This window comes from Zea mays, chromosome 7 (genome assembly GCF_902167145.1).
Source record: "Zea mays cultivar B73 chromosome 7, Zm-B73-REFERENCE-NAM-5.0, whole genome shotgun sequence".
In the NCBI taxonomy this organism is placed as follows: Eukaryota; Viridiplantae; Streptophyta; class Magnoliopsida; order Poales; family Poaceae; genus Zea; species Zea mays.
This window is the reverse complement of record NC_050102.1, coordinates 155,288,336-155,303,024: the sequence shown is the minus strand read 5'-3', so window position 1 is coordinate 155,303,024 and position 14,689 is coordinate 155,288,336. Positions and strand designations below refer to the sequence as shown.

The window sequence follows — 14,689 nt, the reverse complement described above, 5'->3', positions numbered from 1 at the left end:
GAGTGTAGTGCACGCCCTCTAGAACATTTTCGTCAATTTCTTCAAAGGTATTATCCATTTCCGATCTATGCACATGATTGAACGAACGAGTTCATCATTTCATATAATATCTAATCGGGGAAACATTATAAAGTCCATGCAAGAAGTACAGAAAGTTCCCATCGGTGTTCAGCACGATTAGAATATATAGCTCGGCAAGGTACGACATAAGAAACAAGTTCACATATGACAGAAGTCATAACCTAAATGTACTTAAAGACAATATTGTGTCTCACACTTAACAAAGGACCACAACTAGATATTCTAGTTTATCCCTATAGATTGGTCGCTATTGTTGTTCATGCCCTAGTAATCATAATGCTCCTCAAGATCCTGGGGTGAAGGTGTTGGAAAGGGTTCCATTTCGACGGCAACACGTTCGTCTTCGCTTGTCACTTCCTGCTGCGGTTTGAATTTATTGACAACATCGTTGCATTGAATGGAGACATTGTCAATGAAATCTGTCAGCTCTAGGATCTGAGCTAGTAATCCGGACACATCTCGGTTGTCAACACCTTCTTTGAGATGGATTGGGCACAAGCACAAGCTTGCGAATGGCGACAACATGGCTTTCCATCTCGTGCACAACCCATTTAAGGGTGTCGTAGGGCACGTTCAACATGGATCTGGTAGGGCAGGTACTGACCTTGAGAATTGGGCGCGAATAAAGAATAAAATTGATTGGTTCATTTGTTTGTACTTTTAATGAATGAACACTACTTTTTGTAGTAATGCAATTTTTTAACACGAATGAACAACAAACAAATCTGTTGCATGGGACTTGTGTGACAGATGTAAGTAATGTGTGGTTCATGTGAACTGTATGTGCGTAGATCAACAAATAAATATGAACAACAAGCATATCATCCCTTGCATGGGACTATGATTTGAACAGATGAACTAATATTTGAGTATTTCCATGGATCTGCGCAAACGCTTATATGAAAAAACATGCCAATGTTAGTTATGTATGGACAACATGGCAGATGGGTAGTGAATATGTTACGATTTGAACGGATCCAACGAAACGAATGCGTATGCAGGGCCACACAAATTAGATCATCGCAAAAAGGGGAAAAACAAAATATAGCTGCCAATGCCAAACTACGGATCCAGGGAGGCGGCAGATGTAATCACCTTGCTCGGTACCGAGTATTCGGCCCGCGCTTCACAAGCTTGGTCCGCCTGGTATCACCGCTGCTGTGCGTGGTGTCAGGCCTTCTCGGATCTCCCACGACGGTGTCTTTCGTTGCTTGGCTTGAACTTGAACGAGATCGTCGCTTGTTGGTTGCTACCTTCGTCCTTGTAGCCGGACGAAGGGGGTGGCGATGGCCGTGTCCTCTTGCTCAAACGTCGCCGCCGAGACGGGTTCGAAGTGGCGAAACGAAGAATAGGCTCGAGACGAGCACACCGACAGTTGACTTTATAGGCTACCTCTGTATTTTAGGTAAACTTTAGTTAAACTGCTGGACATATCTACTATGTCTATCGTTACCTATTTTGGGTATAGGTAAGAGTTTAGTTAAACCGGTGGAGATAGCCTTAAAACCGGTGAAATACATACCTAATCTAGCCTATCCCGTAGTTAAAATACACTGATCCTGTAGAAATACATATACCCCTCGCTGCCGCAACAATTTTTGGATCCACTTCCCTCCCCACGTGTTTTTTGATTGTTCCTCCCCATGTTCCTCGCGTTCCCGTGAGGCCGTGACGCCCCCCTCGGCCTCGCCTCGCCATCGCTCGCGGCATCGCCGCCTGCCCCCTTTCCCCCACGCGAATAAAGCGCCGGAAGCGCGCCCCCCAAGCAAAGTCCTCCGGCGCTCAGGATCGGGAGCCACCCCCTAGGGTTAGGGCTCCGTTTTGCCTCGTTCCGGCGTCGACCGATGCGCGGCGCATGGCGACGGTGAACTGCCTCTACGTCGCGGCCGCCTCCACGGCGGTAAGCACCGCTGCTCTGCAGTGGTGGGCGTCCTCGCTCCTCGACGGCGACGCTGGGGCCGGCGGGGATGGAGACTGGCTTGGAGCCGTGCTGCGGTCAAGGGTCACCGTCGCGCTCCTGGCGAATCTGGCGGCCCACGTGTTCGTCGTTGTCATCCTCGCGCTCAAGGTGACTTTGAATCCTTTGTTCCTTCTCTATATGGCGTAATTTCGTGGGTGCCAGACGATTGATGCTGGTATGAGTTTCAATGAAGGAGATTAGATTGTTGTGGTGTAGGCACGATTGGTCAGCTCATTGAGCTGTGTTGAGCTGTGTTTCATGTTCTTTGTTACTTGCTGTATTTATTACTTCTGTAGTGGCTCTTAGTCTATTGCTTTGATGGGTCAATTTGATTGGAGATTTGTTTGATTTGCCTAATTTGGAACTTAGGAGTTGGTTCCCCAAATGGTGTTTTGAATGAGCAACAAGCAACATGTTGATTGAATTAGCAATCTAAGGATTTTCTCTTTAAAGGGAATGTTTGAATGAGCTAACTGATGTAGATAGTAGTAGAATATGAGTGCAAATGTGCACATCTAGCTATGATTCCATGGCTTATGCAGTTCTATTTGACTGTAAAACCTAAAAATTCTAGTGTGTATGGATGATGAATGCTTGTTCTTGTAATGTGATGCATATCTCCTTGGTTTGGATGGTATTTCCTCTTGGCAGTTGATAGCTTCATGTTTTGTTTTTTGATTTGATTGCTGCGGTGGTAGCCATTGACTACTACTGTTGTTGTATTGGCAGGGTGTGCTAGTCATGATGTCATGTTTATTATCAATGCGGATTAAAGAAATGTCAGGGGCAATAGAAGCATTTCCAAAATGTTGTCTGTAGTGTGTGCAAATTGTTGGGTGCAGTTGCATCATAGTTACATTTAAGTTTTTTGTCGATGGAATTCAACATGGGAGATGAGCATTTGAACATCTTATTGCTATTTTACTAGTGTAAAAATCTCTATACAGATACATATGAACTCTGCAATTTACCTATATATCAAGCATATTTCTGCGTCTCCATTGTTTATGGTGCGGTTGTGCTAATGCTGTTTCCTTTCGCCATGCAGACTATATTTTTTGTTCAGCTAACTTCTGTAGAGACCAGAAAAGTGTTGGAGCACATCATTAACTATGTACTTCACAAGGTACTTTCTCTTGTATTTTCTGTGCCCTTCTGCTTAGCATCCTAAGGAAAAAAATCCCACACTGCGGCACTGAGTTAGCTGAGGGTTTCTTGTTGCTTCTGGTGAACATACCACTGATGAATTTGTATTAACCTTGTAATGTCTGTCATTTGTATAAAGGTCAACATCATATCCATGTACTGTGCATAACCACTTTCTACAATCATGTATGTTTGCCAAGGTAGCACTTCAATGTAGTGCCCTAATGAGTAGAGGGCAGTCTGTGGTGTCAAACTGGAGCAGTGGAGCTTCATACCTGCAAGGCAGCCTCCTTAATGCTGCAGGCCTCGTCCCTTAGTCGTGGTCGTGTTTTGTATGGGTATTAGGTGACTTCAGAGTTTCTTATTTTCCTTTCTTTAGAGGGTTCCACCCTCTCTTGTTATCTCTATCTTTCTTAATAAAATGACACACAACTCGTGAGACTTAAAACGGCATGAATGCATGATAGTGAACTTCTACTTCATGATTGAAAGAAAATGCAACATACTTTTTGCCAACTAAAAATAAAATGTGCCAGAATGGTTGTGCATTCTGATAGTGTTTTTGTATATTTGCAGTATAACATAATCTAATTTGCTATTCACTACCTCTTCTGATCACAAATATAAGCCCATCTGCCAAACTTTGCTAATTTTGACCATCCAATATCTGAAAAATTATATAGATGGAACACAACCTCGACATGACTAGATTTATTATGAGAACTCTTTTCATTTAAGTATACTCCCTCTGTTTCAAATTTTAAGTCATTTTAGCATTTTGTCCTAAATCAAAGTTCCTTAGCTTTGTCCAAGTCTATAGAAAAATGCATAAGTATCTACAACATCAAATAATATTCATTAGCTACACCATGAAATATATTTCGATAATGCATTTATTTGATATTTTTAGATGTTAATATACTGTTCCTATAAACTTGGTTAATGCTAGAGAAGTTTGACTTAGTACAAAGCTAAAATAACTTACAATTTGGAACATAAGGAGTGTCTCTTCATAGATATCACCAATCAATTTGGAAAAGAAATTAGACATAGGACAAACATAGATGGACTTGTATTTACGATTGGAGGAAGTATAAAATAATTTACTTAATCACCATTATGCATGTTTTAATTATTTGTTTAGCTTGAAGTGCCTTTGGAAGTAGCATTTATAATTTGACTAGTTAGTTGCCCGTGCATCACTACGATTTCTATATATCATATAGGTAGACATTGTTTAAATGTGTTAGTTATTTGAACACAATCCAAACCCATAGATTAGATGAGTGTGAATGACGAGGTATGTAGTGTCGAGTCAGACAAAATGAAGTTTCTCTCTCGCTTTTTTCCACGCTCGCGAGATCAGGGACGACGAGGGAGGAGGCACTCGACTATAGATGGCCAAATGGGCTATGCCTAGCGGGGCGACCCGAGACACAACTCGTTTAATAGTACCACGGCCCACTCCGACACAATTCAAAGTGGACCCATGCCATGCCTGGGCCGCTTTCTCGGCAGTAGTGCCGGCTGGGTCCCGCATGTTTTTATTTTCAAATTATTAATATATATTTATAACACAATTTTCTGTTTCAGCGGTCGTTTTTTACTTTGGAGCTTACATTTGTTGGTGGTACTGGCACACTGCCAAATATCTGCTACTTTCGTGCTTGAAAGTACACCTGCAAAATATGTATTTTTGGTTCACATTTTCTTGCTAAACTTTGTTTATTATTCGAAAAATATGCACGCTTGTATTCACTTGTACATATATTTATAATACGTAACCTTTGTATGACCCGAACCAACATAAGGCCTAGTGGTTAGGATGTGAGGATTTCATACCTGGCATCTCTGGTTCGAGCCCCAGGTGCGCTCTCTCTCTTTTTTTTGTATATTTTGGAGAGGGGGTCGCTGCCAGGGAGGCTGCGTGTCGCGTATGTGCTGGCCGTGAGAGAGGATGACACACGACGAAACTCCCACTTAAATATAGTAGAGATTATAATTTTGCACTTCTAACATTTCAAAGGTGATTATAACTGTGTCAGTGTACAGTGCACTAACTGTTCTTCATAGTTTAAGACATGCTTATCAACTCAGCAAAAGAACAAACGAGTTTTAACATACATCTATTAAGTAGGTTGCTGATTGATAAAAAATGACTAATCAGCTATATGGTTGATACATGCTAGATGTCATGTATCCATCAACTACAGTAGATGAGATCTTTGATTAGTTCTAGGTCTTAACAGCCATTCTTGAAATGCTGCACAAAATATGCTGTTAAGTTGCAATAGTGTATCCTTCACATACCTTTTGTTAGTTCTGTTGTCATCCTTTGTCATTCATCCTTTATGTCCAGGATGCTATTTGTGATACAATTAATCAAAGTTTTGTTACAGGGAACTTTTCTCCCGCTGGCTGTGCCTCCAACTTCTCAGCAAATTATCCTTTGGTCAACTTGGTTGGTCATTCTTTGTTCACTGAAGGTATTCTGCAACTTGTGCTTGTTGAAGTTCTACCAATCACATTAACTGAAATGCATGTCACATCCAGATGTTTCAATCATTGGCCAGAGAACGTCTAGAGCAGCTCAATGCTTCTCCCTCAGCGACTCCTTCAAAATATTTTCGTGTGTACTCTGCATTGCTTCTGGTTTTATCAGCTGATCTACTTTGGTAATATTCCCTGCTCAGTTTGTATTTAGCCATTTATTTTATACTTGCATATAGCACAGTGGCCATTATTCAATGTGCGCAAGGTAATCCTTGAGTATTGCATTTTCATCATGACATTTTATCTATTTATACACTCCCTTCCATAGATGGTAACCAGCAGTACAGCAGTATTATGTATTATGGAGGATCTTTTGTCGCCTATGCTTATTGTTTCATTTCTTACAATGTACAATTTACTGTATCAAGGCTGTATCTGTACATTATAGTATTTAGCATTTTTACAACCTTTAGGCTTATTTGTTTTACCATGTTCTTTCTGTTAAAATGGACTCACTGGTGCTTTACTACCTATATATTCTCCAGGATGTGGCTCAGTGTAGGGTTCTGCAGATCCTGTAATTCCAAGTTGTTTTGGCTCCTGTTCTTTGAGCCACTTAGTATTGCCTTTGATACGCTGCAGGTAATTAAATCAGGGCTGATCGAAATGTCACTCATTTTGAGTCCTTTCCAATGGCCATTTGGCCTGGAATCTTTATTTTGGTTAATACTAGCTGTCTGTTACACCTGTTGTATGGATCTTAAATATCGCTACATTCTGAAACACTATATGTGGACCTTTTTGTCATTCACAATTAATTATCTCTAAAGTAAATGCAAAACATTCAACAGATCATCAAGTCATAGAGATTCATATTATAAGCCCTATGAATACAGCTGTGCATGGTTGATCACATCCTACACATAGCAACACAGATAAAAAAACAATGCACATAAAAATCCCAAATGGTGGAGCTTGTCACTCAAATATTGGATCCCTAGGTTTAGCTAGGGCCCTGAATGTATAGGTTACAGTCCTACCAGTTCTTTTGGCTTTTTTGGCTTCTCTTTGGCAGCTTTTGCTGCTTTGTAATCCTCACTATTCTTCTCTTTATCTATAAGATGTGCAGTTCTCCTGCGTGTTCGATAAATAAATCTTCATAAGTTGTAATGATAAACTGTTAATTTTTAAAACTGCCATGAAAGTTTGTGTGCATACTGTGCGAAGCTCAGTACTTCCTTAGTCCTTCATGACTTATCTCACAGCGATTTCTGTTGTCAGTCTATCATGGTGCATGGGTTTCAGTTATTTGACATCTGGCAACGACATCTAATGGAAAGTGGTGCGGACTTTCTTGATTTCCAGAAATCTTATAAGCAAGCAGCAGGTGATAGGCTGCTATTTCCTCATCTTTGCTCACCTTATGAGTTTAGTTACTACACTTAATTAACTAATGTGGCGCGCAAGTTTTTTGATCTGCAAATCGTGTGGTTTATTTGTTTCTTAACTTAAGTGACCATGAGAGGAATATAGATACTACCACTAAATAAAGTGGCATCCTAGAATGCATGCAGTTAAAGAGTTTAAATTTAAATTTAAACTTAAACCTGCAGTAGGCCACCTTTGAACATATGAGCTCACTAATCTGAAAGATTGTTTCATAGTACTGAACTATTCTACCTGTTTCACAAAGGTTGCAGACTTGCAGTTCTAGCTTTGTCGTTAGTAAAACATTTATATATTACAAAAATATTTCTCATGGTGGATCTAAAAACATAAATCTTCTGATGTTAAACTATATGAATTTACAGAAATTGATGGCCAAAGCTAGAAAGTTTGACTTTGGAGAAAACTAAAACAAACACCTTTCAAAAACGGTGGGAGTATTAGAGTTTTACTTGATTTTTGAAATATAAAAGGCAATGAAAATTGTATTCAGATTTGCTATCTGAGGTTGTGTCAGCGGCCAATATCGTGGCACACTTCCATGGCTGGATGCAACTGAAAAAAGAACAGCTCTTTCATTGCATGTTTGTTACTATTGCTTTTTGATCTATCTGTAAACTATGCTTCATTGTCTATTGGAACATGTCGGTGCCTGTTCAATTGCGGTCCATCCACTTGAATTCTTATCACTTCACCAGGATCTGATCATTTTTCACAACTGCAGGATCTTTTTCTGAATGGAGGGGCAAGCTTACTAGGGACTTTGGTTTTGCTATTGATTTGATAAGCATGTTGATGTCATTTGGTCATTACTCGATGATCTTTTGGCTTCGTGGTATGGCGTTTCATCTGGTTGATGCAGTTCTCTTATGGAACTTGCGTGTAAGCAACCTTTTACTTAATAATTGGATAATGTTGTGATGTTTACATGATTTTTTATATACAGTATGTTGATATCATTCATTTGAAACATTTCCAGGCTCTTATAGTTTCCTTTTTGAAGAGGATTAAAACTTACATCAAATTACGGAAGGCACTTAGTTCACTCGACGGAGCACTTCCAGATGCTACTTATGATGAAATTTGTGCATATGATGATGAGTGTGCCATCTGCAGGGTAAATAATTACCGAGATCTATAGAATCACATGGGGCTTCAATCCTTGTGTATCTCAACCATTTTCTCGTTCCTGCAACTTGCAGGGACCGATGGGTCGAGCTAAAAAGTTGTCCTGCAACCATCTATTTCATCTAGCTTGTTTACGATCATGGTATGCCCTTCTCATATATAGTGCAATTGCCTCTTGAATGGTTTGCAGTACTGCTAAAGTGTTAATAGGTTATATTCATAAGGCTATCTCCAACAGTTTACTCATCCTCATCTCTCATTTCAAACTTCACTCTATAAACAATGTAGTATACAGTGCAAAAACAGTGGTTTACACGGCCATATGCACGATCTGCTGATCATAGCTTAACACAACCCTTTCAGCTTGCTCCCTCTGCCCTTTTTTGTAGGCTGTTTTGGCTTTCTAGGTACATATCTTTTGCTATGCACTTAGATATACACTATGTCTAGGCTATGATTTAAGGTAACATATCAGGTGCAACCGTGCAATCATGACACAAGCATAAAGGTGAAAGGACCATTTTAAAATATTCAGAGAGAGGTGGGAGGTTTTTTTTTTGAAGAGAATATTTTTAAAAAGGTCCTCCCACTTCTATGCTTGCGTCTTGATTGCACGAGTTGCACCAATATATCCGGTTGCACCTGATATGTTGCCACGATTTCAATTGGTTTGCAAGACCAGTGCTCCTAGCTTGGTTCTTAGTTTTCTTGTTGTAATGAGATATGTGAAGAAAGGGAAACTTTAGGGTATGTTTGGTTGGGTATGCTAACTTAATAGGCCAAAAGTTGTCATTCTAGTGTCTGTACGTGTAGCTTAGTTTGCCATCAAATTTTTGGCCTACCCATGATTTTTCGTCATCCCCATTCAATTTCTTGTGCCGATATAATGGCAAAACTAGAGGTATCAAGTAAACATTGACGAGTCAATTGGATTCTCACCAGCCTTCAACAGGGTGGCTAAGGCATAATTGATATGATTCTGAGCAGGCCAGCAGGGAATACTTTATCAAAATGTATTCGAAGTTTGTATGCATATGAAACAGGGAAAAACGAATTGGTAGCTTGAGCTATGAAAGGAGTAGCACTGGAAGATTTTCCCTCTAAAGAAAGGGACATTGGCTGGATTAGTAGCATTGATCGTATGCAGTATCTACATGGAAATCATCAAAATTTTTATTTTATCCTGAATTTACATTGTTATGTCTAGGTTGGATCAAGGATTAATGGAAGGTTACTCCTGCCCAACTTGTCGGAGACCGCTCGTATTGTCATCTGAAGGGCAAACAAGGTCTCCGATTGTGGAGGCAGCAAATGTTCAGCGAATCGCAGAACAGCTTACTATGGGGATGAATCAGCAGAGAGTTTCTGGTAATGAACATCCTGTTGAACAGCAGAACCCTTCAGATGCTGTTTGGAGGTATGTATGAGTACTAGCCTACTAGGTTTTTTCTACCATCTTATTTTATTTTTTTTCCACTGTATTCACCATGATACTGAATTGAAAAGTGTGAATGGGGGCACTAGCTGCATTAGCACATCAATTACTTCATCAGAAAGTAACTATTACTCCCTCTGTCCCATAATATAAGGCGTAAAAAAACTTGACCTGCGGGGGTAAGACCGCCCCCACGACATTATATTAAGAAGAAGACCCCACGCAGGTCGAGAAATCCCCCGAACCCCTGTCCCACCTATACACAGTGATACGTGAGAATGGTCGCGGCCGGGGCCAGGCCTTAGACCCGTGCTTTGGCGTGGGACAAACGAGGAAATTTTTTAACCACAGCCTGAAAATTCGCTCCCATGGGGAGTCAAACCTAGGACCTGAGTAGTGCTACTCAAACCACCTAACCAACTCGGCTAGAGGCCCTTTCGCACATAATATGGCGTAACCACTTTTTTATTTTAGTTCCAGAATATAAGGCATGCTCTCTCTAAATATACGTAGACCGATGCAATACTACTATTATTGATCGAGAGAAATAAATACATTTCTTGGTCTTTGAACCAGATGTGGTTACACCTTACATACCGGGACGGAGTAAAAAGATACCCATGTTTGATTTGTACATCAGTCCTAGAAAGTTTGCTTTGGTAGACACAGTTATCAAGCTGCATGAGCATTTGGGTTAATGTATGTTTCCTTCGGATTCTCTGAACAAAATGGTCGGGACCTTAACAACATTGGAAATAGTGTTTTGTGGAAAAGTGAGTGCCCGAGCACCCTGCACCCCTAGCCAAGACCTTCTCAATCCATCGGTGCTAATATAAGATGAGGAAGAAATCAACATGATGTAAGATCAACTGGTTGCTGGTCTTGAGATTTGTCTTTTTCTTAGGTTCATTGCATCTTTACGAAAAATTAGTCAGGAGCCCAAGCATTACTACATTTATACTTCTGATATAGTGAACGAACTTAGGCAACATGACGAAACAACAGCAGATCCAAATCTCTAGCTAGCATGTTCACCCAAAAAACTTGGATTATATGGTTGGTTTTGCATCAGCGATATTAACCTTTTGTTTCCTTGATCCGTTCCTTGCCGGCGTTATGCAGGGGTGCTGGTCTGGATGCTAGCTGGATTCCACCGTGGTCAAGCCCTGTGATAGATAATCCCAGTTCCTCTAGTGCAGTGAGGTCAGTAGGTCTTTCTGGAGTTCAGATGATGATGAGGCAGTTGGCTTCTGTGACCGACAGTTATGGGCATGCTGATGGTACCTGGAACCTATGGCCCGAGCCCATGGCAGGGTCCTCTCTTGTTCCATCCACTTCCTCGATGGTGCCTGGTAGTGCATCTGCTTCCGGATTGCGGCTCCGTGGTAGTGCAGGCACAGGCAATGGAAGTCTTTCAGAGGTACTCACTATGGTAGATAGGGTGCGGGAAGTTCTACCTCATATTCCTGACGAGCTAATTATAGAGGTTTGTGCCTGTCTCGCACAGCTCTGGTCGTAGTTGATTCTTGCGACTTTTACACACACTGATGCCTTGTCTGTTCCCATTTCTCGCTGTAGGATTTGATGAGGACAAACAACATAAACGCGACTGTGAATAATCTTCTGCTGATGCAATAGTAGATACGTCAATACAACATATAAGTATGACGTTTACTGGCTGTAAAAGCTTATAAGAAAAGTATGTGTATAGTTAAAGGCGAGCCTGGGTGTAACAACACTCTTCGATCCTGTAATAAAATCCTTTTCTCTCTCTTTATTTTTGTCCGCAGGGATTTGTTTGTATAGTAACCATAGCTGTATAATTATCATACTCGGTATGCTATAGGTTAGTGTATTTAGAAAAGATCGGAATAAAATTTGTTTTGGGACTAAATATCATGCGTCTGGAAAGCACTTGTCGACGGTACGCATCATCTTCAGGCTTCTATTTGGGCACGCGGAGTTCTAACCTGCAGCTATATGTTGAACATTTGATTGAAGGGAAAATAGTGTGTTTCCAATGCAATGCAAAGCTATCTGTTGTGCAGTAGTAATATGTTCTGTTGGTACTTGAATTGCATGAAGTCTGGTGCGGAGTTTGAAAAAGGATCTCCTGGAATATAGAGTATATATATGCGAGCGTTGGGACTATCTATTTGATTGTAGTAGGGACAGCTACCATGAATATCACTTGTTTCCGGTTGGTCATATCTCTATCTATTTGATTGTAGTAGGGACAGCTACCATGAATATCACTTGTTTCCGGTTGGTCATATCTCCGTGGACATCTCAAATGTTTTTAAGTCTATTAATGTCGCTGTTGTTTTTGTGAACGAGATAAAATGGGATGACCTCGCCAATCCAAGGACATTGAGGCCTTGTTTGGTGATATAAGAGAATTAAAAAGGATTGGAGGAGATCGTGTGAAGAATTAGTTCATTTTCTCCCTAAATTCCATTGTCATCAAAGTAGCCTTGAAAAAGATTAAGGGGAATTTTATCCCAGTAAGGGCTACTTTGGGAACCTCAAATCCCCTTCGGGATTAAATGAGATTGAGGTGGAAATGAACTAATTTTCTCTCCAATCTTCTTCAATCCTAAAAGAGATTTGAGTTTCCAAACTAGCCTAAGGGTTGATTTGGTGATCAGGGATCCTGAGGGGATCCACGGGGGAGAAATCCCCTTGTTATTCAATTACAAGGGGATTTCTCCCCCGTGGATCCTCCTCGGGATCTCTGATCACTGAATCAGCCCTAAAAATCCTCTCAACCGCCTTGAGTTCCCTTGGATTGAGAATTAATATTTCCTCGGTGTTTGGTTAATGTTACTAGGCGTGTCACCTTTATACAAAGGTCATACAAATATATACGTGGTACGAAATTTGTTCACAAGCAAAGTAACTTGACAATAACCTGTTGCTTAAAATAGTTTTTTTCTATATTACAGAAAAAAATACATTCTTACGCCCAACAACTGGCATAGCCATGCACATATGCTCCGATATACCGATCCTTACAGAAAAAAGAACTGAAGAATGGTCACAAGTAAAATGAACCTGGAATGAAATAGTACATATATAATAATTCACTTAGGAAATAAATAGAAATATTTGAGAATTGTATCGTACGGAAGAGATCGAGCATAGTCCACGGATGATGAATCTCTTATGGACTACGGTTAGCAGTGGGCGGGGGGTCTGAAATAAATGATGTAATAATAACGATGCATGCAATGTGAATTGAGTATATAGTGTGGATGTGTTGTTGCTTGGTCGTTGATGGACGATGACGGTCAGTTGGTCCGGCTCCTGACGATGTCGAGGCTCATCTCGCTGGGGTCGGTGGCCTGGATCTCGCACTGGATGCCGTCCAGCTCCCTCCTGAACCTGTCCTTGGAGCTGGCGTACAGCATCTTGCTCCTGGTGCGTGCAGTGTCAGGGGACCTAATTGTTTTTTTTTTTCAGTCAGATACACTTTGACGTTCGTTGCTGCACTGTCGTACATATATATGGACATGGACGACGAATGGAATTACCAGGAGAAGAAGAAGATCTTGCTCTTCTGGCAGTTCTCGATGGTGGTGAAGTCGAGGTCGTAGATCGCGTAGCGGCACTCGTTGGCGGGGAGGCTGTCGGTGAAGTCGCCGTAGCCCTGGTTCGGTCCGCCGAGGCGGTCCACCTTGATCTCCATGTCCGTGTCGTCGATCCTGAACACGATGAACCGGAAGCTCCGCCGCGACTTCAGCTCCCGGAACTTCACCTTGCACTCGTCGTTCACCGCAAGGCCGGACGACGAGTTCGCCTGCAGACAACCAGCCATTTCATTTCAAATAAAATGTAGCACGCGCACGTACCCATGCATGATGCATGCGGAGGAGCTAATGGGAGGAGGAGGAGGAGGTATCATATCACCATGGCTGCTTTTGCCTCTGCCTTCCTTCTGAGCTCGTACGTGCAAGTAATGCGCGCGCGAGAGAGATGGCGACGGAGAGAGAGATCGAGAGCAGCTTGCAGGTGTTTGTTGCGGGGGAGGAGAGGAGAGGACGGGAGAGAAACGCGCTCACATCACGGGGGAGTGGACAGCCGAGAGAGATAACAGGAACCAAGAGAGAGGAAGGAGAGGATCCACGCACGACGCACTTGCTTGTTGGTGGGGCAACGTTTGACTCGGCAAACATGCATTGCTCACGCTCATGCTCCCCATGTCGTTGGCTCACAAAATCACATCGGTGCCCCTTCCTAGTTCCTGATTCCAGGGCTTCTTTAATTTGGGCGTAGGAATTATTGATAAGGAAATATGTCCTTCATAAATAAACAAAACATTTTATCCAAAACAACATAAATAGAGATGAAACACACTCTTTCATAAGAATAATGTGCAATGCAGCACAGTCTATTGCAGATTGTATTTAAGCAGCCCAAACCATACATCCTCTCGCGTCGTCGCTTTCATATGGTCATGCATGGCTACCGTAGCTGCTTTCTTGCTCTCGCGAATTCCCTCCCGACCTCCGTCCCTATATAGTCCAAAGAAGTACCATCCTCGTATATGAATATGTCATTTAGAGACGGGGAGTATGTATTTAATTCTACATTCTCAAATGTATTATATAGCCCGTGACACGATGGTCCAGTCTATACCACGATTAATGCTTGAACACGACCCGACCCAATGTTGTGCGGGCTTAGACCGGCGCAACCTGATGTATAGACCCGTGCTTGGAGCCTTAGGACCGTTCGTTTCTTCAGGAATGGAGATATGAAATAATTCCTAGCCGATTTGTTTCTCTAATTTATATAAGTTTTGATCATCTGAAATGATTCCTGTTACATTTTTGGACAAACGAATAAGGTCTTAATTGGACCATATCCGGGTTTTGGCTCGTCCAAAAGAACCAAATTGTTTCATCAAAGTAAAAGAAAAGAAATATATCCTCTTATGCTTTGTTGTATAAAAACTAGAGGAAATTAACACTACCGGAATCGCGTTCTTTGTCGAGTGT

At 41.4% G+C, this 14,689-nt stretch overlaps 2 protein-coding genes across 4 annotated transcripts; one reads left to right on the top strand and one right to left on the bottom strand.

The window, feature by feature from the left end:
- Positions 1-1,610: 1,610 nt before the first annotated feature.
- Positions 1,611-11,616, top strand: LOC103633177 (E3 ubiquitin protein ligase RIN2). The gene is made up of 12 exons (XM_008654863.3): positions 1,611-2,149; positions 3,090-3,167; positions 5,587-5,673; positions 5,741-5,862; positions 6,226-6,322; positions 6,962-7,067; positions 7,851-8,008; positions 8,106-8,243; positions 8,329-8,396; positions 9,462-9,671; positions 10,812-11,175; positions 11,268-11,616. Exons 1-12 carry the CDS (start codon positions 1,937-1,939, stop codon positions 11,325-11,327), a joined length of 1,701 nt encoding a protein of 566 aa, XP_008653085.1. The 5' UTR covers positions 1,611-1,936; the 3' UTR covers positions 11,328-11,616.
- Positions 11,617-12,585: 969 nt separating this feature from the next.
- LOC542430 (actin depolymerizing factor 1) lies at positions 12,586-14,265 on the bottom strand. 3 transcript variants are annotated; one of them, XM_035960773.1, is made up of 4 exons: positions 14,116-14,265; positions 13,599-13,988; positions 13,223-13,488; positions 12,586-13,130 (listed from the first exon to the last, which is right to left on the bottom strand). In XM_035960773.1, exons 2-4 carry the CDS (start codon positions 13,599-13,601, stop codon positions 12,980-12,982), a joined length of 420 nt encoding a protein of 139 aa, XP_035816666.1. In that variant the 5' UTR covers positions 13,602-13,988; positions 14,116-14,265; the 3' UTR covers positions 12,586-12,979.
- Positions 14,266-14,689: the final 424 nt, after the last annotated feature.